The sequence below is a fragment of the Poecilia formosa genome, unplaced genomic scaffold, assembly GCF_000485575.1.
Source record: "Poecilia formosa unplaced genomic scaffold, Poecilia_formosa-5.1.2 Scaffold19, whole genome shotgun sequence".
Taxonomy (NCBI): domain Eukaryota; kingdom Metazoa; phylum Chordata; class Actinopteri; order Cyprinodontiformes; family Poeciliidae; genus Poecilia; species Poecilia formosa.
Window position 1 is genome coordinate 3,785,859 of NW_006799958.1, and position 24,101 is coordinate 3,809,959.

Consider the following 24,101-nt stretch of genomic DNA (forward strand, 5'->3'; position numbering starts at 1 on the left):
TTACTCTATAAAGCAAAAAAAAAAAAATAATAATTCCCTTGGCGGAGGGGATTTTATGTTCAGAAAAATAAAAGTGTCTGAATCTTTCAGTTCAGACGATTTATCATCCGTCTTCTTCTGATCCCACAGGAGAAATAACACAAACCAGCCATGAAAAACGACAAACACACCAACACTCCCACTCATTGCTCTGTCTCTGCGCTCATTTCATTAACAGGTTCTTGTCGGGTCATGCGTCTGTTTGCAGGCGAACACTTTTGTCACAGCTGCACAATACTTACCTTCTCTAGGTCAATCTGCATCACTTTTATAGTGCTCGTACACTGTTATTATTATTATTATTTATTATTTACCTCTGAATGCGTCTAGTTACAGGTGGGTGTTACTTTCTTTCCCTGCTTGCTCTGCAGGGCTCAGCTGATTCCTACACAAGCCGACCGTCTGACTCAGACGTGTCCCTGGAGGAGGAGAAGGAGGGCGGCCGACAGGAGAGGGAGCAGCAGGCCACCGTTCAGCTCGAGAGGGCAAAGGTTAGTTTCAATGGGGATTTTTCACAAGGCAATCAAGTTTTATATGAAACTCCTGCAGGCCGGGGCAGCAGGTCTGGTAGATCCTTACAAATGTTCAGACTTTTACAGTTTTAGAAGAAGAGATGGAGAACGTGTCCCCTCTATGCCTTTAGTTTGTATGAAATTCAAATTTAAAATGTTTTGGATGAATTCAGTGACTTCAGGATTCAGTCCTGTTTTAATTAAATGATTTTAAAAAGTCATTGTGTTCCTGCAAAATCAGTTTCAGTCACACTCACCCAAAGAAGTCTAAACAACAGCAGTTATTACAAACTGTGATTTATTTCTGTGTTAAACAAGCTTTCTGGCCTTGGAAAGAGAGCCAAATTTGACGATAATTAACTTTTATTTCCTTTTACAGAGTAAAGCAGTGGCATTTGCCGTGAGGACCAATGTGAGCTACTGCGGAGCGCTGGAGGAGGACGTTCCTGTCCCCGGCAGCGCCGTCACGTTTGACGCCAAGGACTTCCTCCACATCAAAGAGGTTCACGATACGCGCAGTTTATCGCTTCACCTGCGGACCGCTGAACTTGTTCCAAACTGTAACGTTTTCAACCAAACAGTACTTTTATAATTGTTTGGTTATGAGTTTTGTGCAAGGCTTTTATTAAAGCTGCTATGTTCATAAAATAAGGATATGGATATTTGAACACCTGCGTTTTTTCCTCCTTGCACAAAAACACCGTAGTACGCCCAATTCTAAAAAATATGGGACTGAAATCCAAATTTCACTGTCTTGCAGGAGTGTTCATATCCAGTGAACTACATTTTATCTGGATGTCATGTAATATGCTAACAAAAAAAATTCACAATTGTCAAATGTGAGGAGAATAGTAGAAACAAACAGCATTAGGAGGACATAGAAACGCACAGAAAGCTCATGGATAAAGCTGTGGAGGTGTTTAAAACAGCGTCAGATCATAAAACAACAACAAAAGGCTTTAAACACTGAGAAAGCTAGAAAGTTTCAATCATCTAGAGGCAATTTGACAATGATGCAGCTATCAGCTAGACCCAAATGGACCCAAATATTGTATTTTCATTTAAAAAAATTAAGTTTTGTTCAATTTTCCTCTCTTTTTTTAATGTAAATAAAGGTGTATATACCTCTTTCTCTTTCTCTGAATGAAAACTGAAACATAATCTTGAAAGTTTTGTGTTTTTTTCCAGCTTATTTTCCCCCTTTTGTTTCGCAGAAGTACAACAACGACTGGTGGATCGGCCGCCTGGTGAAAGAAGGCTGCGACATCGGCTTCATTCCCAGCCCGCTGAAGCTGGAAAACATCCGGCTGCAGCAGGAGCAGAAGCGAGGACGCTTCCACAGGTGAGCATCGGACGGGTGGAGACGTCAGGAGTGGCAGCAGATGACCTAAAGGTCGACAGGTAGCAATTACTGCAGCAGATGATTGAGCATTTCAGCAAAAAAGAACCAATTTTGGCACAGATGTTTCCTAGAGCTTGCTGTTTTGAAAAAAATAATTATTAGCTACTCCAAATTTCAAGATGTCTGCCATGTTCATTAAAGAAAGTTTATTTTGCCACTATTTATCACAGATGAATACACCTGGTGTCAAACTGGACCCATAAAAATCATATTTACTGATAATCATTTGACTTTTCAAGACGGTTATTATATTAAAATTAACTTTTGCACTAAATCACCAATTAGACGAATGTATTTGTTTTTAGCCTACATGTTTTGAATGATAGAAGTCATATTTTCTGGTTTACATTTTTCAAAATGGCCACCATGGTTGCAATAAACTAAAATCACCAATAGCTAGTTATTGCTAACCGAAAAGTTAGGTTCACTAAACTAAAATCTTAGCTCAGCTGACACTAAACTGCTAAGCACGTAATAAAAAATGTTAGCTGAAGCTAATGCTAACCATTAGGACAACCAAGACATGAAAATGGGAAATAGGTGACATTAATAATCGGTTTCAAAGGCTCAAAAACGGCAGCCATCTTGAAGAATATGGCCGTCATCCTTAAATTCAAGTGGCTAACTTGGAAATATGGAAAACATACGTCCATTTTTCTCCCACACTTGAATAATTTTCACAGTAGTATGCTGCGCTACCAGGGGTACGGAGAGTCTGAAGGAAGGGCAGGGTGTTGTGGGTTTGTGTTTAGGAGAGAAACACTTCGGGGACGAGCAGCCCAGGCTGGCAGTGAAACAAACACATAAGGAAGAAGTCGGCTGGACAGCCGCCAGGCTGCGCCGTGTGGTCCAGCCTCGCCGAGGTGTTTCTGGACTGCAGCCATCGCAAAATTTTCCATCAGATGGGACTGTTGGGTTTTCACCAACAAGATGATTAGTGATGCTGAGACGACGCTGCCAGATTAAAGACCTGGCAGCTCAGACCGTTTTGCTTTTGTGAGTCTTTTGTTGCAAAAAATAGAGTTCGGTTCGCTTAATGAACTCCCCCGGTGTTCAGCCGTGAACAGCCAGGACTGTTGACTCATGCGGTGATTAATCTAATCTTTATTTTTATTTAGTTATGTATATTATTTATTTACCAGTCTTTACAATGACGTTTCACATTGATTGAACACTTTCATTTTGCCTGTTTTTTTTTTATTTATTTCAATTTCCATGTAGAATTAAACGTGGGTACATTAAGTTGAGATTTCTTTGTATGATTTAAATGCGCCCTAATTGCATTGTTTGTTTGTTTTTTTAACAGATGCAACACAGAACTTCAGATTTATCAGATTCTTTGCTCTTTCCTCTTTACTTTAATCACTGCAGCAGCAAATCCAGTGCAAATTCCTCCTCCAGTCTGGGAGAAATGGTGTCAGGGACGTTCAAACCAAACCCAAACTCAGCAGGTGACTCCCATACATACTCTATTGATTTTGAGGGGGAGAAAAGATCATTATCTTTTCAAAACTGAATTTTATTGCCTCTGTATTGCTTTGATTGTGTTCCTTTTTTTCTTATGACTACAATGAAGAAATTTTTGCAGTGCACTTCATTGCATTTTCTTTTGCCACTTTTAATTTCAGGAAAGCAAAAACAAAAAGTGGTAAGTGTGATTGATTTCCTAAACATTTCTGTTATATAAACAAAATAATAATTATGTAGTTCCACCTAACAGCCTTCAATGTGTTTGTTACCTTCTTAATCATAACTTTATGCTTAATAACTGGAAGGTCAGGTTGCCAGACCAAATAGCCGTGAACACACACACTCTTATTTAAGGGCAGCACGTATGTTGCATGTTTTTGGACTATAGGAGAAAACCAAGGTCTAGAGAAAAAACACACACGCACAGAGGAAACATGAAAACTCCCCTCTGAAATTGTGTGCTTTTTTCCCAAGAATATGTTATAAGTGAACTTGTGTTCTAGTTGGATTTTAAGCAATATACAAACACATAGTTATGCATATCTGTAAATAAGGTGGTGGTAGGGGGAATAATACACTGTTTTAACATTTTTGCACAAATTCTAAAAGAAAAATGCACATTGAAAATCTATCCAGAGTGAATAATTCGCCGATCGCTGCGGTTGTATTATGGCTCTATATTCTAGGTTTTCAGATCTGGAGACTGACGACTTTGCAAATTCTTTTTCACAAAGTAGCTCCAATTCAGTCAGACTGGATGGATAACTCCTACATATTTATAATAATTTTTAATCTCGTTATTTAATATTTAGTTTTAAATTGAACTTTGAGCTTTGGAGGTTGACTGAGCCATGAATATATCTAAGGAAAATGTTTTTGAGTTGACTGACTTTTACGAGGCTTTATGCTGAAACTAAATCAACGTCAACATTCCTCCCAATTGTTTGGTTTCAGTGGAGCGATACATAAAACAGCCACTTGCTGCTAAACATATTGGAGAGTGAGTTGGAAAGCTTGAGTGACACTCATGCGATGTGACTGTAGCTGTGTGTGCTGTCACCTCTCCAGGCTGAACACGTCCCGCCGTACGACGTGGTTCCGTCCATGAGGCCGGTGGTCCTGGTAGGTCCGTCCCTGAAAGGCTACGAGGCAAGTCTCAACCTCTTTCTTTTCTTTTTTATTGGTAATTCTCACATCATAAACTGGAGTACTTTTATTTCTCAACCAGTTTTCCTCTCAAACAGTGTAACTCTACGCCGCTGCGTGCAGTGATGACTTTTTGTTCGTCGGCTCTCACAAACACGACATTAAAAATCAAATCTCCTCACTTATTATCGGTCGGAAATGCAAACCCAGAAAGGTGACGGGGGGCGCTGAAGTCAGTTGTCATGGAATCACGCTCCTCGCCTCCCGTCCCGGCGTTGCCTTGGCAACAACCTTCTGGGTAAACCGCATCAGTCTGAAAAAGTGGAGCACGGATCGAAATTAGAAACACAGAATAATGTGAACCGCGCTTTGAAATGAAGTGTGTGGGACGGCGAAAAAGAAACAAAAAACATTAAAAAATCCTAAATCCTTTTCACGCCGGGCGTCTGTTGCTGTTGGTTTTGTTTCCCTGAAGCAAAGGTAGAGCAGACAAAACGTGGATTTGTTGCTGTAGCTGTTATTTTTGCTGGTTGAGTAGGTGACGGTGAAAAGGAGATTTGTGTGGTGCGTCAGCCTCCTGTTAAAATGATACAGTTGACCTTCTGTGGCTGTAAACTCTTCTCTGAGGACATAAGAGCTGCAGGATCACAAGCAATCTAATAAAAGTACAGATGTGCAGCTACACTGTCAGTCAGCGCACATGCAAGTGCTCCATGCTCCATCACAAACAACATCAAGACACAATGAAATCGAGCTTATTTGACTTATTCAAATTAAAGATTTGGCAAAGGCAGAAACAGTGTTGTCTGCTTTGATTCACATATCACACACACACACACACACACACACACCAGAAAGCTTATTTTTTATGTTTAGGGGTAATTCTCTGGTACAAAAACATATATCTTTATTTCACTATTTATCTGAGTTGCCCTTTAGTTTTTCTTTCTCTATATCACACAGTTTCTTTTACGACAAACATTTCAAGAAAGTAAGGAAATGTGTGTATGGCCACTTAATCAACCAAACAAAATGTTCTTACTTTTTCTTGAAAACTGTGTTTTATGTGAAAGTGTGAACATAGCTAGCTAGCTTCCGCTAGCTACGTAGCAGCTAATACGCTAATCGTAAGTGAATAAACTGAGGTTCTAGTGTGAACTAAAGTTCATTAACACAACCTACTAGCAGCACTGTTTTATCATCTTATTGGTGGTTAGTTCTGATTAGGCTGCGTGGTTCAAAATGGCGGACTCTGAAGAGACCGAACTGCTCTCTACTCTAACCCGACAAACTGGGTCGTAATGTTCAACCAGTTGTTTCAATCCATTCTACAAAACCTCAGTCTCAATAGAATAACCAAGCTGTTTTAATGTAAATGAAAATATGTTTAATACTCAACGGACTCGTCTCATTCTTAATTACATTACTTAGCTGTCTACCGCTATCTTTTAAACTCTAAATGAAGCGTTAGCATTTGGAAGAACCTGCCACCAGTAGAGCTTCTCTGTGGTTCTTTTTCCTCCATTTGATTGTCGATTATTTAACCTTGAGTTTGAGGTTTTAATCCAAACCACGCCGTCAAACGGCACTTATATCCGTCAGCAAAGGTTAAATTAAAAGTTGCAGTGTTACTGCTCCAGTTACTCACCTGTATGGTGCCCTTGCTGCAGTTTCTTCAAAACGCTTTCCATATCGGAGGCTCCGGCTCAGTGGAGTGTGTAATGCAAAGATCTGGTTCACTGGGAAGTGCGCTGCAAGGAGTAATAGGATCCTTCTGTCCATTTTCTGCTGCATTTTAACATAGTACATGTGTGGTAGCATGAGTATTTTGAGCTTTTATAGACATTACTGTGTAACGATTTCTTGCTCTATGAGAAGGCATTGAAATGTTTCGTCTGTTGCGATTTTTGTCCCTTCTAAAATATGTCAGATGATTTCATACATTGCAATCAGACAAACATGACCAGAGTAAATACAGAAAGCAAATTATGTTTTGTTTTTTGGGGGGGCGTAAAAGGGTATCCAAAACAACCAGACCCTTTTTAAGAGTTAGCTTATAACACTCCATTAATGTTTTACATCATTGTGAGGGAATTTTTGGCTCACTTTAGTTTTAATTCAGCCACATTGGAGGCATTTTTAAGCATGAACGGACTTTTTGGGTGAAGTCACATCATCCTCGTTTGATATACATGCGAGGCTAGTCAAAAATATTTGTGTGCATCCATTTAGAGAGGGACTTCCATGTGTGCTTTGGATTAACAAGTGATCTGAATCTGGCATTCTCTTTCCCAGTTGTCTGGTAGAGAGTAAAGTTCATGACTACATCAAGTCATCCTAGTACTGAAGAAACATAGCAACCTTGGACGTTTTACTACCACCAGTGGGACTTTCAAAATGTTTCCCTTTCGATTCATAGGTTGGCAGAATATTTTATTTCAAGTCTTTATTTCATTACCCACTGGGTATCATTCATAGGTTGCTCTTTGACGACGTCAGATAACTTTGCGTACTTAGAGGGTTAATAAAATCCTCATTTGAAAACTTATCTCTGACGTGAAAGCTTGTTCGACAATCTAAAATTTTTGCATGACAAAAAAATGTCAGGACAGAAGAAACCTGTAAGGTCTGGCAGTATTGAACACCACGGCCGTTTTCTCTTTCAGTCTTTTCACTACTTCCTCTTCCGTCTCTCTGACTCGTGGCTGTAGGTGACGGATATGATGCAGAAAGCGCTGTTTGACTTCCTGAAGCACAGGTTCGATGGAAGGTGAGCGGCCAGCGTTAACAAACTGTCCCTCGTTAGGCCGCCGCCAGGCTGCCAGTGCTCACTCATGTGTATGCCTCGTTGCAGGATATCCATCACTAGGGTCACCGCCGATATATCGTTGGCCAAGAGGTCAGTACTTAACAACCCCAGTAAACGAGCCATCATTGAGAGGTCCAACACCCGCTCCAGCCTCGGTAAAGCTACAGGAACTGTCTCACTCAATGATGTGCATGTCTCGTGTGCGTGTGAGCAGATTAAAGTCTCGCGTTCAGTCTCATGCAGCTGCTTGTTCACAGTCGCCCTGCTGTGTGTCTTTGTTTTCTTGCAGCTGAGGTCCAGAGTGAAATAGAAAGGATCTTTGAGTTGGCCAGATCGCTACAGCTGGTGGTGTTGGATGCAGACACCATTAATCACCCAGCACAGCTTATCAAGACCTCATTAGCTCCCATTATTGTCCATGTTAAGGTGTCATCTCCTAAGGTAAGGCTGAAAGCAAAATATGTAAAAGTTCACTGCCTTGGAGTTAAGAGCACTTCAACTTTTTTATATTTAAGTTAAAACCGGCAGATATTATTTGGTGTTTTACGCGACAAACCGACACAGAGTAAAACAAAACACAAACTACGACCTAACAGTTCTCAGATTTATTTATTTAATTTTTTAAAATCTCCACAGCCTGATGCTGCCACCACCATGCTTCGTTATGGGGATAGTGTTCAGAGTAATTTGTAGCCAATCGGATACATAGAGTTTTATTTAGGGGTAACAAGATAAAGGCAACTAAATTCAAATGCATGCCACACTTTTGAAATGTTTTGTAGTTTTGTGTGTACGTGGCTAGCTAGCTTTTGCTATCCACATAGCAGCTGATATGCTAACACATAGCAGCTGATATGCTAACACATAGCAGCTGATATGCTAATCTTACGCGAATAACCTAATTTTCTATTGTGAACTAAAGTCATCAACACAACCTACTGACACTAACATTACTATACAATTTTACCATCTTATTTCATCATGTGGTAGAGGTTTGCTTAGTTCTGATTAGTGGTGGACATTTTGAAAATGCTGTTTCCAATTCAAGCGTATGTGTTACTCTGCATTAGCTTAACACATAAAATCCTTGATCAAACTGATCAAAGTTTTTGGTTGGAATGTGACAAAACGTGGAAAAGTTCAAAAAGTGTTAATACTTTTGAAAGGCATAAAAATTACTAAGAAAAAAAAACAGTATTCTAATGACAAGCATGAATTTTTTATAGCTGTACGTACTCCATATTTGGAGACATTTAACTGAGTTCTCTGCCTTTAAATGTGTTGACAGGTCTTGCAGCGTCTGATCAAATCACGAGGGAAGTCCCAAAGCAAACACTTGAACGTGCAGCTTGTTGCAGCAGAAAAACTAGCCCAGTGTCCATCTGTGAGTAAACTTTAAGCACTCTCCAATGCTGTTATTAGTTTTATCTCTGCAGCCACGAGTGACGAAATTTGCAAACTCCAGTAACTTTTCCCGGCTCTCCTTCCCCCTTTTTTCCCCTCCCCAATCCCAGGAGATGTTTGACATCATTTTGGATGAGAACCAGCTTGAAGATGCCTGCGAACACCTGTCTGAATACCTGGAGGCGTACTGGCGCGCTACTCACACTTCACTTAGCACGCCGCTCAACCCCCTGCTGGGACGCAATCTGGGCTCCACTGCTCTCTCCCCGTATCCGGCTGCCATCCAGGTGAACACAGAGTTGGGTTCTGTTTGCTTGTTTTCGTTCGTTTATTTTCAATTCATTTTCACCTTTCTTTACATGTAATTGAATATTGAACTGTTCTTCAAAGTTTTGTAGTTATCTTCTTTTTTTTTTGCCATTTTGACCCGTCAAAATATCAAACCATTCATATCAAGCTTAACCATAAAACTCAGATCAAACACTTTATTATTCACCCGTGTCTTTTAAAGCTTTGAAAAATGTTTTCATATACCTTAATTTTTTTCAAGTCTTGCCACAAACATAAACTTCAGTGTTTTTTGTTGGTGTTTTCTGTGAAAGTGCAACACAAAGTGGAGCATAATCGTGAAGTAAAAGGAACATGGCGCCTGATTTTTTTGTATTTTTATTCTTTTCTAAGAAAAATCTGAGAAGTATTGAGTGCATTCAAATCAATACTTTGTGGAATAACCTTTCACTTGAGTTAAAGCCACAGGTCTTTGGATGTATCCACAAGACTAAGATTTTTGTCCATGTTTCTTTAAAAGAATAGCACTGCAATCAGTTCTAACCTCTCCATGCTCAGGGAATACATCCATGCAATATACCTCCCACAAGTCTGTTGTCTACTTCTTTGCTGCTATCTTTCTTTTGATGATGTAAACTGTGCCTGGTGAAAAAGGTCAGAGTTTGTGATATTGTGATAACCCTCCTTTAAACTTCTCCACAGCTTTCTCCCTGACATGCCCGGTTTGTTTCTTGAGCCTCGTGATGGAAACACGATGTGCATCGCACTTTGCAGACACAGTCAGGCCATTGTTATTTGCCTCAAAAATTTTAGTGAAATACACTGATGTTTGTCATTGCAAAAAGACGAAAATATGGAAAAGGTTAAGAGGTGTGAATACCTTTGCGAGGTAGAGGATTGGTTTTTGGCTCCGCCTACCAGCCACTCCTCATATGATGCTCATCATGATACAAACGCTGCAGAAAGTTTCATGTTGCTTCCTGCAACAGCAAACCAAGGAATCTGCTATGGACCCGAAATTTTCCCTTCTGTTACTTAAGTTTCTTTTGCTACTTATAAAAGTTTTTGAATTGATGTTTAGAGTTCTTTACCAGACTCGCTGTGTGTTTTGATTTGTTAGCCACACGTTTCAAATCATCACATCAGACACTTTTTTTTTTGTTTTTTTTCCATTCAACCAAAAGTTATTGTTTTTCTTTTTTGTGCTCTGTGAGTCACAGGCCTTTGTTTTCACGTTTAAGGAATGCATGTTTGGCTTCAAGTCATCCGGCAACATTTTCCGGATCTCTTCACGTCAGATTGGAATTTGACTTACAACACTGGCAGATATCCAGCTACTCTTACTAAGACCCGCTCTACTTTCAGTCTGTTCTGCTTTGCGTGTGCCTCTGATTTTAGAAGTTAAACCATCTAGAAATTATTTTATTCTTTTCACAGTTTTCTTTGGGATAAGATTGAATGCTTTGTTTCATGCAACAGTCCTCTCTAGTCTTGTTTTCATTGCTTCACAATCTTCCTTCAAATGTCGCGGCTTTGTAAGGATCTGACTCACAACATTGGAGTTAAATGGAGACACAGCTGGGGATTTATTTAAAACACACTGCTTCCTGGTGTGACATCATAAGGGAAAGAAAACAATCAGGAAGAGAATAGTGGACCTCACTGAGTCTGGTTTCGACTTGATTACAATTTCAAGATGGTGCAACCTTCATCTATTCAAACAATCATACTGAAGACACGTGGTGAAAATGTGAGGGCGTCAAAGAACTTAATTGAAGAATACCATGAAATAAAGACAATTGGTCAAAACTCAAGCGAAGAGAAGTTTGTGGAAGAATACCCAAACATCTGCCTTTTTAAAGGATATTTCTACCAAGTACTAAGCATATATTTCGTCACCTTCCTAAAATATTGACCTAAGTCAAGTTTTGACTACAGAAATTATTTTTGGGAAATAAAAAAAGGAGGTCGCCATCTCTTTTTTTTTTCCCCAAAAAAATGATTTAAGTTAAAAAATAAAAATAAAAATAAAAACTTTTTGGAAAAAATGACTTATTCCATCATTTTAGGAAGGTAAGGATATTCTTTCTCTCACTTGTTCGGCAATTTTGGTTATCCTAGCGAACCTAAAACAGGACAAGTTTGGTCTGCGTTAAAGTCAGACAGTGAGGAAAGTGGCTTTTTCATGCAGTATGCATACATACAAACTGCACATTCATAATATTTCTCTCTCAAATAGGCCCAAAAGAATCGAAACAGCAACCACACGACTACCGACCATTCCCCCGTCGAGCGCCACAATCTGATGCCCGCGGACGAGAACTATCACAACGAGCAGGCCCGGAAGAACCGCAACCGCCTGTCGTCGGGCTCACAGCAGAGCAGGGACCACTCTCCGCTGATGGAGGAGGACTACCAAGACCCCTACCAGGACTCTTACAAGCCTCACCGCAACCGCGGATCCCCAGGAGGCTACAGCCAGGACTCCGCCAAGCACAGGCTGTGAGCCGATAGTCGCCCGCGCCGAACACGATCGCTGAGGCGGCGGTGGCGACCTGATGAGTCTACTTCAGTCATGTGAACTGGAACTATCTCTTATGTCTGTGTAGTACCTCATATCCCCCTTTTGACCTTGGTTGTTGTTGCCAAATGGACATTTATAACCTAATAATAATAATAAAAAGAAGAAACAACTGCCTTTGCTGTGACGTGAATATGAGGGTGGACATGTAGCACAAGAACTATGTTTTAAACGAAGGGTGGAAGTTTAGCTTGTTTTAATGCGTCACACAAGTAGCTTGTAAGTTAAATCAACTAGCAAGTGAAAGAGTGGGGTCTTCTACACTTTCCCTGCCATCTGGCTGCCCCTGTAGCATGTAGGTGGGGGGCTGCAAAGCCAGTGCCAGACAGCAACTCGGCTGCAACTCAGCAACTGAGTGCTTGTTTGAACGTATCTTAAGACATGAGGAAAGCAAAAATATGCCATTAATAATACGTTTGTGTGCTAACGTTTTCGACTTGTTCAAAAAAATTCTTGTCTTTTGCTAATTGTTTACAACATTACATATATTTTCCTCTTCGAAGTTCATCCAGTAGCTTCCCGAATCCCCTTCTTTACTTTCCCTGAACTCCCATTTTTGTTCAATCGGTCGTATGCAAAGTTGCGCAAATACAGAGATGTTTAAAGCTCCAAACCTCAGGAATGAGGGGTCACCAAGACCCGGAAGTGTAGCGTTTTGTTATCTTACCCGTCTGGATAATTATGGGTGTATTATTTTAATATACAGTGTCTTTCAAGAGTATTCACAGCTGAAGTTTTAATTGGGATGAAACACGGTGGTGGCGGCATATACCACCTCTTGCTTCCTCTTTTGCTAAAGAGGAAGCAAAAAAAAAAAAAAAAAAAAAACATCAATCTTGGGGGAAATAAAGAACTATTGGAGTATGCAGAAGGTATGCTAGGTGTCTAGTGTTAAAGTGGTCCTGTCAAAGTCCAGCTGAGATTATTTCTACGTAATCTCACTGAGCTTCAATAGGCAAAAATGTCAGCCTCCTGATCTGGATCCCGTGATTGAAGCTGCAATCAAAACAAAATGTAAGCGCATGTATCATTCTCCTTTCATTCCAAAAGATCTGGTACTTTATGTTGGTTTACCACATAACACCTTAAATCCAATACATTAAGGAGTGCGGTGGTAACACGAATGCTTTTGTAAGGCACTGTAGCTGTAGTGGAATGCTATGATGTCCATTTAGTTTGTTTTTGTTTTTTTGTCTGAGTTTAGCCAGGCATGATTATGAAAATACAAGAGTGGATTTTAGTTTGTGATATATTGAGGGCTTCCATGTGTAAATATTGTCAAAAATGACAGAAGAGAAACCTAAAAATTCTACTTTTGGTAAATCTGATTACATTCCATTGGTTTAATTCAAGGTAATGCATATAATTCAGATCAATATTTCTTTTTAAAAGGTTTTATAATAACTGTAAAATGTTCACCGGGCAGAAGCTGATCCTGACCGTCGTCTTTGTTTTCAGGTGTAACTTTTTACATTATTTTAACGTCCGTTAGAAATCCTTGGATAAAAATGGAAAACTACAGAACAAAGGAAGGACTTTTCTATACCCATTAGAACTTTTGCTAGCCAATACTAACAGTTACATGTAACTATCTTTAACCAAACAGGAAAAAAAAGTTCCCTGTTTCCTGTTTGATAGAGGTGGTAGACTTGAATTCAATATAATATGAACTACGTGCTAGTCTTTATCTGATTTTTTACCAAACAAAAAGCAAATTATAAGAACATGCTATTTATTGATGTGTTTACAACTTGAAAAATGACTGGTTTCAAGTTTTTATGTGCCTAACGAATGAAGAAAAAATTTGTTTTTCAGTACCTGATCTGCTGATTACCATTTATAACCAATTTAAGGGAAAATCAGAGGATTGTGATCAACCACTTTCATGTCTTTCCGAATTTCACTTCTGTTGCAGGCTGTTTCATGCTAAATGTAATGGATTTTCCGTTTTTTTTTTTCTTACTTATTTATTTAAATGTACACTGCCAATAAACACAGGAAAAATAGAGCATAATCTTACAATGATATACTCTTGAGCCTTGTATTATAACATGCAGCGGTTATTTTCATTCTATGGGTCATAAATGAGTAAAATCTTTTGTTTTTGTTTTTTCCAAATAGTATAGTTTTAGCACCAACATAAAAATATGAAAACTGGTTGTGAGAGAGTGATAAACTAATTAGAATGTATGTGTGCATCGTCCTTTTACAACTGTATTGAAATAAACTGCACTGTTGTATGGATGGTAGTTTTATCCTTTTTATATTTATTATATTATATTATATTACATTATATTATATTATATTATATTATATTATATTATATTATATTATATTGCAACTGAGTGATAGTGCGCATGCGCCAACTTGACAGCTCAGCGCACTTTACAACAGAACAGCCAGCTGATATCAACCACTTAGCCATACTGGTTACCACTTTCGTCTTGGTTCTCTCGTTCTTAGCCGTCATATTTCCATATCATGTCTTCTGGAAAGGGACTTCTCAAGTAATATTAGGCGATACCACCATGGAGGTTGTAGTTAAACACTTTTACAGCTATTTGTCGGTGTAGTTACCAGGCTAGCTAGCTAGGTCAAGTTGATAGCAATACATATCATCAATGCTAGCTAGCTAAGTGGTAGCCGATATTTCCAAAGCTGGCATCGAACAAACTTCACCGTTAGCCATGGGGATACTATTTACGAAGCTATGGAGGCTTTTCAATCACCAAGGTAAGAGTGCTCGGTTGGTAGAGGATGTGAAATTGTGGGAAGTCGTGGAAGCTAATTGGCCTCTTTGGTCGCAGAAGGCCCACTGGTCTGTTCCCTCACAGCAGCCAAGAAGCCAGCTTTATGTGCATGACAATGTAGAAATGTTTCTTGTCATGACGATTAAAGTGACCGTGTGGGGGAAAATCACCCTCATTTAAATCCACTGTTTTGCTTTCATTTGTCGAAGAGCACTGTTTCCTAACTAGCTCGGTGTTGATTAGCTGTGTGCTGTATTATTTATGCTCCCAGCTTTTGGGAGCGGAGGTAAGTGAAACCACGTCTTGAGAGCTTGAATCGGTAAACAGGTCTTTTCGACACCCCCTGTAACGTGAATCCCGTTGAGTTTGAACCGATGCCACCGGCATTATGAGCGGAGAGGAGGGGGTACACAAACAGAGCACTCTACAGTGCACGGCAGATGATTACCGGGGCAAGTAAAGATCAATGGGTGAATCACATTGACTTTGCTCTGCCACTGTTGGCTCGTCACCTTATCAGAAGTATGTTATTATAATACAGATTACTATTTATCTATTGATTTGGACCCTCACCGTCGTGCCATTTTAAACTGTCAGCTATTCTCAGTACATGCCTTCAGAAGCTAACTCTGTTTAATGCGTCTGGTGCATTATTTAATGAAAACTAAAATGCTGTTGCTTGATAATCCCTTAGCTTTTCTGTATTTTATGTAGATCAGTTCCTGCCATAGGGTTTATTTAAATCTTTTGTTGTTCAGTTTGTATTGCCAAGCAGCCCTGAAATGTTCCAGTGTGCTCTACAATGACTGCTTTAGTACCAGATATGATGTTTAAAGGGACAGAAGATAATTTAGACTAAGCTTAATAAAAACAAGCATCCCGATGAGAATCTTGGTAAAAATGTGTCTTAACAGTGTTTGTGACGTTTGCCACATAGTATTTGGTTAGTTTGTACAATTAAAGATTTGAATCAGTAAAAAAAAAAAGACCCTTATAGCTAGGATCTTTCTTTTGCTTTGAAATTTTTCAAATCTGTGTGAGTATGGAAGAGGGGTTTGAAAATGTTATATCTTCATCATTGCTACCGTTGACTTCACATCCTCCCCATGAAGCCCACATGTAAAGATGTTAACAGTTTCTTCATACAAACGGTTTGCAAGCAGCAGAATTTCACACCTGCGTGACCTTTCTTACTCTTTGCCGTCTCTTTTCCAGTTGCACTTTAGCTGGCAGAGCAGCGAGCTGTACGCACAAACCTCGTCTGAGCAAAACACTGTTTGTTGATCAAAGGTTTTCTGAAATAAGCTTCCCCACAGAGTTGTTTTTCAAGCCTCTGCAGCTTCATTTTTCTGAGTGACTATAAGGGAGGCTTAAATGTTTACACGAGACATTTTGGGGTTTTGTACTAAAATATCCAGTGCTGATTTACTTGAACTGAATTTATAGTTCCAGTGAATGAGATGCTGTTAATTTGACAAGTGATGCCACATTTCTTTTACAAAGAGACGTAAAACGGAATAAGGATCCCATTTGAACAAGGAGGCTGAACAAATCAGATTTAGTGAAGTTTTGCTCATTTTTACTGTACCAAGTAGAGTTTGAATCTTTATATTACTGCATCAAATGGTAACTTAAGATGACAAGTGAGTTGTTTTAATTTTGTGAGCTAATGAAGCAGATTTACGTTGCAGTTTTTAGACTTTTTTCATATGTGAATTAGTAAAAGCAGTAGAAATAAAATTTTTGAATTGGTATTAGTCTGTTTAGAAAACAATATCAGGGCTGATTCCAGTGTATGACAAGCCTGGCGGCCCACCAGGCTTTAATTGCCTCCCCACCAGGCTAAGTGTCGTTTATTTTAAATAGGGTTTTTTCATGTATACACCACAGAGACAGGCAAAAACAATTAAGCTAGGTTTGCAGTTAATGCATTGAACTGTGAAAACCTTCCACCTGCCTGTTTCCAAATTATGATGCCTGGTCATGCACCTTCAGATTTTTGTAACTTTTAAAGTTTTTCAGGAACACAGCAGGCCGCTGGTGGACTGCATTAGCTCCCCTCCCGCCAGCATTACTAGGGTTACACTCATGCAAAGAGTTTAATAAAACATGCCTTTATCTTCTGTTTATAAAGATTTAGATCCCTGCAAACCTTCCATTGCATCTGATACCAAGCATTTAGCTGCAGGTCCTGTAAGTTAGTGAGTCTTAGTGAATCAGGTCGTCCAGTAGAAGTTTGACTGTAGTGTATTCCTTAAAAGCCTTCTAAAGGCTGTTTCCATAAAAAAAAAAAAAAAGATTAGTCATACAATCTGTTGGGCCAGCTGTACCTGTCAAAGTAACACCTGAATGAATGACAGGACCAATGTACCGCCATTGAACATTGCCTAAACATTATAATTTCATTTTGACTTGTTCATGAAGGTTGTGTTCAGTAGAGTAAATCTATCAATCTTCATGGAGCCAATTTGATTCAATCAGGGTCTTTTAAAGGTTAAAAACAGAAACGCACAGGAAAATGACCAAATCAAGAAAAAGACAGATAAACAAATGGTTATTGCACATGGAACAAAGCTGAAAGTGAGAGAATTTAATAACCTGAGTTGGCGAGCGGTGGAAACACCGTTGAGTAGATTAGCAAGGAAACACTGTGTAGATATTCTTTGTAATGGGAATTTAATCAAATTACTGTAGTAAAATGCTCAGGTGTCACAATGTCGTGAATAATAAGAGTATAAATGTGCCACAGTGCCACACTCCTGAAAATAATCTTTTTTTTTCACAGGTCTCAAGTTCAATTTTACGTTTGTGAACGATTCTGTTTTGATATGCTAAAAAATACACAAATATCAAGAGCAGATAACAGAAATCTAATACCACCTGGTCTTGAATGTGACTGAATCAGCCTCGTAGTTCAGAGATATGACTCGCATCAGAAAGTGTAGTAAGAGAACATCATAATTTTATGGGGACTTTTATCTTTTCCCGTCATGTTCCAGTTTCTGCTCATTTGACAATTACGAACAAAACCAACTGGTTTTTGTTCCTCTTTTTTTTTTGTCACAGGATCTAAATGTAGGAACTTTTTTTCATTATTACTGTTATTCTTGCCATAACAGATGCTACTTAATCAACAGAGAAAGCTTTCTCTCTCTCTCTTTTTAAGCATGGTACCTGTTCTTTGGACCTTTCCCCATAATAATTTCATCTGCGTGTAAATATTTGTGCTCCAGTCCCCTCATGAGCAGTTTTGCTGTGATTGATCTGTGACTTTAAAAAGAGTTCACAGTTTTCAAAATCTCAGCCAGGACCCAAAAAGGGAAGTGTGGGTGCTGTGGTGGCGCAGGGGCAAAGCACAACCCACATATGGAGGCCCTGGTCCTCTTGGTGGCGGTTGCAGGTTCGATTCCTGGCCTGACTACATTTGCTGCGTGTCTTCCCCCTCTCTCATGACCCTCTTTCAAACTACTTTCAAATGTAGGGCAACAAAACCTTAAAAAAAAAAAAAAAAAAATGGGGAAGTGTGCTTCCACGTCAGAAAACACAGCTTTCATCTGCTGAGTTTATGTAAGAGACACGTGGCCAATGCCCAGCCGCTAAACCCACATTATGAATTCATGGTTGTTTGCACATTATTTGATATGTTGCCTGTCTGCTTTTCAGAGCACAAAGTCATTATTGTTGGCCTGGACAATGCAGGCAAGACTACCATTCTTTACCAGTTGTAAGTAACACCGTAAGCTACAATGAAAGTCATTAAATATGCATGCTTTTTCTCAGTAAATACGAAGCTTATTTGTTGAGATATGACACGTTGGTGTTCGTGTTCGATAACTGTTATTCTTTGGGTGATTCTGCAGCTCAATGAATGAGGTGGTGCACACTTCTCCTACGATTGGAAGCAACGTGGAGGAAATTGTGGTCAACAACACCCATTTTCTGATGTGGGACATCGGAGGCCAGGAGTCTCTGAGGTCGTCCTGGAATACGTACTACACCAACACAGAGGTGGTTGTTGTTCCCAGCTGCTTTTATCTTGCCGTTTGTGGGGGAAAAAAAATGTAATCTAAAGCAGAAAATGTAAATGAAGCACAGATTTTTAGATTATTGTTTTCCACTAAGTACTGATGTATTTTTTCGGGGAAGCTTTATCTCAGCTTGCAGTGGAGCTCTAGATTTACGAACACCTTTTAAAATTTGTTTATGCAAAAAAAAAAATAAAGAAGAAGCAGCAGGTTGTCATTGTACTGAAGGAAACATTTGAGAACCAAATTCGGTACTTGCATGTCTCCTCGCTTTGACGCAGCTGATTCAAATGACTGAATTACGTCTCTAGTAAGTTTACTTGCTGCATATCTCTGCAGGTTACAGCTGAAGAAACATTCATTTATTCAGCTGATGTCAAATGCTGTAAAAAATAACGGCACACTGCAAAAACACAAAATCTTTCCAAGTATTTTTGGTCTAGTTACTAGTCCAAATGTCCTAGTACACTTGAAATAAGACAAAACTAAATTACAAGTAACTTTTCAGCAAGATATAGAGTCTTGTTTTAAGTACATAGTTACTTAAAAGTAAAAGTTTCATTTTTCAGATTACTTCACTTGTAACAAGACATTTTTCCCATGTTACAAGTTAATTTATCTGCTATTGGAACTAGGACTTTTTCATCAATTTTAAGGAATTGTGTATTTGGAAAAGCACCCATTCCTTGCTGAAAGCTTAGTTTTTAGTTAGTTTGTCTTATTTCAAGTGTACTAAAATATTTGCACTAGAAACTAGAAGAAAATTACGTGGTAAGATTTTGTATTTTTGAAGTGCACATAAAGAGTTCATGTGGAGTTTAGAAAAGTTACGGAGATAGAAAATGAAGTTCCCATTTCTTTTTTGTTTATTATCTGAAAATTAGACCTCTAATTTAACAAAAACTGTGTTCTTAATGTCATATTAAAATGATGTAATTTATCGCTGTGGCAGAAACTTAAATTGCTAACCGTTTTTTTTTCTCTCACATCTTTGAGTCTGTGCTTTAATCTGGACTTAAAGCAGTTAAACTAGGAAATCTTAAAGCTTTTTTCTTTTTACAAACAAAATGTATGAAAAATTTCTAAAGTAATCAGTTTGTGCTGTAGATCAGTTCAATCCAGATTTAGTGTACTCTCTATTATAAGACAGCAACATCAAAAAAGTGTCTCTCGGACAGACGGCAGCGTTAGACCCTAACATGTTTATCGTGTTGTTCCGTCGCTGGTGAAATATATGGATAAAACAGAAAACGTAAACATTGTGTATACAAATGTGTAAAATGCCATGAAGAGAGCTGGAAATTAAATTTTGAAAATACCATTTTACCATTACGTAAAAGGCAGCCTTTTATGTAATGTTGTAGGAACCATTATTACAAAATGGCGTTATTTGGATTCTCCAATATCCACTCATTAATTTTAGCTTATGTATGAACATGAACAAATGATGAATTTTATTTTTTGACCCTTTTTGAGACACTCAGATCATGTAGTGTGAACTTGACTGAGCAGGACAGAAAATACCCTGCATTTATAAAGTCTGCAATGAGAGAAAAAAAAAAGTTAAAATAACAGTGAGAAGAATTTTTATTTGTGTAAAGGATGTGTGTGTGGGGCTTCTCACACTAACTTCTAAATAACTGCGAATGTTGATGGCTAGTGAGAGTGTGACTGATTATGTGGCGTCTCTGTTCTTGAAAATGTAAGATGCAGAGTTCTGTTATTAATAGACTGTTTGTCTCTCCTTTGTGTCCAGTTTGTCATCGTTGTGGTTGACAGCACAGACAGAGAGAGGATCTCAGTGACCAAAGAAGAGCTCTGCAGAATGCTGGCACATGAAGTGAGTCATCATCATGTATGTTTATAAATCAGCAGGTTTAGACGCATTTCCACTGAAGATGCTTCATGCACACACTCATATATGTGTGTGAAAACAATAACTCATGACCCTTGTCATTGTTAGCTTATGCTACATGATACAGCCGTGGTGGGTGAGAACAATATTCATGGAGGTATTTATTGTTTGTTTTGTGCCTAATCTCCTTTGATTGGAGCTTTTCTTTGTAATTTGAGCCGAGTCACTGTTGGTGACTCACACCCAGCAGATCTGGTTATAGAGTGAGAACTGTCTCATCAGCTCTTATCTCTGGAGTCTGTTATTGTACATTAGAAAGCACCAAAGATTATGTTCTTCTCTGGTGTTACATTTAAATGTTGTCATGTTTGTTTTTGTTCATTTTTTTGCTGGCTCCTTTTAGTTATTTTCTGACTTTAAGTGCCTATAATCTTGTCTAGAAAGGCTTAAAATGCTTTAGGAACATAAGTTTAGATCCTTGAAAGCTTGAAGAAATACTTTCTTGCAACGTTTTCTGACTTGCCGCCTACAGCTGAGGTGCAGTTGAAAGTAAAGCAAAAGTATGAATATCCTTCTCAGTTAAATGAAAAGAACAAAGGAATCAGCTTTGGGCTTTTGAGATTAGCTGAAACTTGTAGATTAAGCAATAAAAACCAAATAATGGTGAATACATGATACATATTGGATGGTCTTTGTTCTATGATTTGTTTTATAGAGGGATAGACGATATATCGGCTTTAACATCGGTATCAGGCAATGTTAGTCTTTTTTTTATACATATCAGTGTCGATCCGATAACTAAAACTGGACCAAATATTTATTTCCATCTTGTTCCCGTTTGAATACGTAATGTAGGTAGTGAAGTCACTTTTACAGTGTCCACAAAGTATAGGGAAATGCATATGGTATTGGTAAATATCAATTATCGCCCGTAACAGCAGTATTATCTGACATCAGTCCAAATTTTCATCTTGTGATGAAGTTTGAGCTCCTGTGTTCAAATTGAAATCATGTTTAAGCCTTTAATTTATGTTTTATGTGTGTGCGTACACCTTGTTATTAGTTTTATTCTGCTTTATTTGTGCTTATAAATACAAATTTGGTTAAAAAGTTTCTTAAACATCTTGTGTTTGGTGTTGTATCTAAATGGCGAAACACAAAGAAAGGAAGTTACAAAACCCTCCGAGGTTTTAACATCTGAAAGTTGTTTAATTTCTGCTTTGCTAGAAAGAAAACATAAGAATATGATTCCTTTCTGCTAGTTTTGAATTATCGAGGCATGTTTGTTCTTTTTTGTGATTTAGAAAAAAAGAGAAAAGAAACTAGTAAAAAATATAATTCCTTTTCTTTCACAGGATCTACGAAAAGCAGGTCTGTTGATATTTGCGAACAAGCAGGATGTGAAAGGCTGCATGACTGTGGCTGAAATCTCCCAGAGCCTCCAACTTACCTCCGTCAAAGACCACCAGTGGCACATCCAGGCCTGTTGTGCCCTCACCGGGGAAGGGTGAGAACAACATCTTCTGAACTCTGTCATTGTGTTTTTATCTGGGAGAAAAAAAACATAAAAACATTCATAATGAAGCTCATCCTAACCGGCTCGTCTCTGTCGCCTCCAGGTTGTGTCAAGGTCTTGAGTGGATGATGTCACGGCTCCGTGTGAGATGATGACGACCCTCATGAATTTGTTTACAAGCGTGCCCGTTCTATTTCTTCTCTTTTTCTTTTTTTTGTCTGCCTCCAGACTAAAGGATGCGACGAGGTCGGTCGTTGGGACGGCCTTCTCCTCAACATCATTTCCTTCGAAGCTGACATGGACAGACAGTTGGCGGGATCTTGTGTTTTTCCTGTAATAATTTATTTGACTAAAGACATTTAACTCGGATCAAGGAAAGAAACTTTTTATTTTTCCAGAGGGACACAGAGAAACAGAATATTTAAGGTGAAATTCCTGCACGGTTTTCCTTCTCAGAAACAGACAAAAAAAAAAAAGTCAAAGTGTCTGACTTGGAGCTGTAGGTGGACTTCTTTCTTCAGCTGTATGAGTCGAGCCCACGGTGGCCTTGCAGTATTTCCAAACTGGCTGTGGTGGTTTTCATCGCCCCTCCTCCCTGTGTGTTACAGTCCAGTATTCTCCTTTAACTTGGTGCCTGCAGCAGAATGTTCAAGTGATGATGGTCAACGGTGACTGAAACTTGCTTGATTGAGGGTGAAACGTCACAATATGCCCTCTTACCGTCAGTCCCTATGAAAATTCACTAAAATAAAGTGTTTTTATCTGTTTGGGTGAACTTCTTTGTTTTTTTTGTTTGTTTGTTTGTTTGTTTTTTTAGGCCAAACTATTTCTTAAGGGTTAAGGTTTTTGCATCTGATCTCGGTCTATTAATTGTGGGGTTATGCCTTTTTTTTTTTTGCCCTTTAGGGGGCAGACTGTCGCCTGAGCTCATGTTTCCTGACTCTTTAGGGAGTGATGAGCAACCAGAGGAGTGGAGCGGAGTGAACCATGCATGAGGAGGAGGAGGGGGATCGGGTCAGAATGAGAACACACAACGAGGGTTGAAGAGATTAGCGTTAGCTTTGAAATGTACTAATAAACCCCTGGATGTTTCCAAGAAGACATAAAACCCATATCAATTAGACAGTATCTCTGGTGAAGATATCCAAAAAGACTTAAAAGAAATTCAACTTTTTATTTCATTAAGATTTTATTTTTAATTCAACCTGTGATTTACTTCCTTTTTTAACCAAATAATTGGTAACATAACTTCATTGTTGCACAATTAGTAGACTTATTTTAATAAAGTCTGAGCTGTACATAAACTTCTACTAGTTATTGGATGTAAGGTGGTGTGTGTTTGTGTAATGTATGAGCGGTGGCCAAGGAGATCAATACCCTAAATTGAGGTGTGAAAAATTATCAGTTTCTGTCAGCTATAGGTTTAAAGACTAAGGGAAAACTGTGGAAACTCTTGACATTTTCAAAGATATTAGTGTATGACCAGCAAAGGTTTTGTTACAAATGGTCAACAGTGTTGAAGAATCAAATGGGAAGCTCCCAGGAACAACATGCTGTCGTATATCAGAACTTCAACCTGCCTGGACTGAACAGAAGTACAAGATATTCAGCACTCAGAGACATAAGCAAGGTCAGGATGACTGAAAACACCCAGATTAGTTCCAAGGAAATCTGAAAATTGATGTTTTAAAGGTTTTATGGGCAGATGAGATGAGCAGCTCTTGACAGAACCAATGGATGGGTTGGATCAAACTATAGTTTGATCCAACCCATCCATTGGTTTACTATAGTAAAGATGCCTACTTTAGCTCAAGTTGAAGTAGGTAAAAAAAACAACTTCCTAATAACTGTACACACTGTATATTGTACATGTGTCAAACTCAAGGAACGGGGGCCATATCTGGCCCGCCGTAGCTTTTTATGTGGCCCTCTAGGCTCCAAATTACCGTACATCAATAAGCCCCTCCCGTTTTTCCTCAAAATTCACACAAAATCAACAGATCCCACATTTTTTCTGATTTTTACTGCAAATGTTTCTCAAAATTGGTCAAAAACATTGAGTTTAAGTGACTGCTGCCTCAGCCTTACTTAATGTCAAGTAGTAAAATCACATGTAACATCATACATTATCTCAAATAAATTCCTTACAAATATTCCTAAATTAGCATCCCATCACAAAAAAAACTCCTGGAGGAACAGCTATTTATTCCTATTTTAACAGTTTAATGGCTCTTATCAACAAATTCTGGCACAACCGGCCCTTTAAGAACATTCAGAATTTTGATGTGGCCCAAAGTGGAAATG

The 24,101-nt window shown here is 38.7% G+C and overlaps 2 protein-coding genes and 1 long non-coding RNA gene across 4 annotated transcripts in view; 2 read left to right on the plus strand and 1 right to left on the minus strand.

The window, feature by feature from the left end:
• Positions 1 to 5,596, minus strand: part of LOC107835722 (uncharacterized) — a 23,744-nt gene extending 18,148 nt beyond the window's left edge. The window contains exon 1 of the long non-coding RNA XR_001661533.1: positions 5,585 to 5,596. This is a non-coding gene — a long non-coding RNA (uncharacterized LOC107835722). The remainder of the gene's footprint in view (positions 1 to 5,584) is intronic.
• The window catches only part of cacnb4a (calcium channel, voltage-dependent, beta 4a subunit), a 33,287-nt gene extending 19,392 nt beyond the window's left edge, over positions 1 to 13,895 (plus strand). For both annotated transcript variants that reach the window (XM_007547287.2, XM_007547288.2), the window contains 12 exons: positions 411 to 530; positions 931 to 1,053; positions 1,766 to 1,893; positions 3,325 to 3,404; positions 3,582 to 3,601; positions 4,492 to 4,572; positions 7,281 to 7,339; positions 7,424 to 7,533; positions 7,668 to 7,819; positions 8,667 to 8,762; positions 8,893 to 9,069; positions 11,310 to 13,895. In XM_007547287.2, coding sequence (XP_007547349.1) covers positions 411 to 530; positions 931 to 1,053; positions 1,766 to 1,893; positions 3,325 to 3,404; positions 3,582 to 3,601; positions 4,492 to 4,572; positions 7,281 to 7,339; positions 7,424 to 7,533; positions 7,668 to 7,819; positions 8,667 to 8,762; positions 8,893 to 9,069; positions 11,310 to 11,576 — 1,413 coding nt within the window. In that variant the 3' untranslated portion in view covers positions 11,577 to 13,895. The remainder of the gene's footprint in view (positions 1 to 410; positions 531 to 930; positions 1,054 to 1,765; positions 1,894 to 3,324; positions 3,405 to 3,581; positions 3,602 to 4,491; positions 4,573 to 7,280; positions 7,340 to 7,423; positions 7,534 to 7,667; positions 7,820 to 8,666; positions 8,763 to 8,892; positions 9,070 to 11,309) is intronic.
• A 111-nt stretch (positions 13,896 to 14,006) lies between these two features.
• arl5a (ADP-ribosylation factor-like 5A) lies at positions 14,007 to 22,568 on the plus strand. The gene is made up of 6 exons (XM_007547290.2): positions 14,007 to 14,384; positions 18,065 to 18,125; positions 18,262 to 18,409; positions 20,183 to 20,266; positions 21,637 to 21,788; positions 21,901 to 22,568. Exons 1-6 carry the CDS (start codon positions 14,339 to 14,341, stop codon positions 21,947 to 21,949), a joined length of 540 nt encoding a protein of 179 aa, XP_007547352.1. The 5' UTR covers positions 14,007 to 14,338; the 3' UTR covers positions 21,950 to 22,568.
• Positions 22,569 to 24,101: the final 1,533 nt, after the last annotated feature.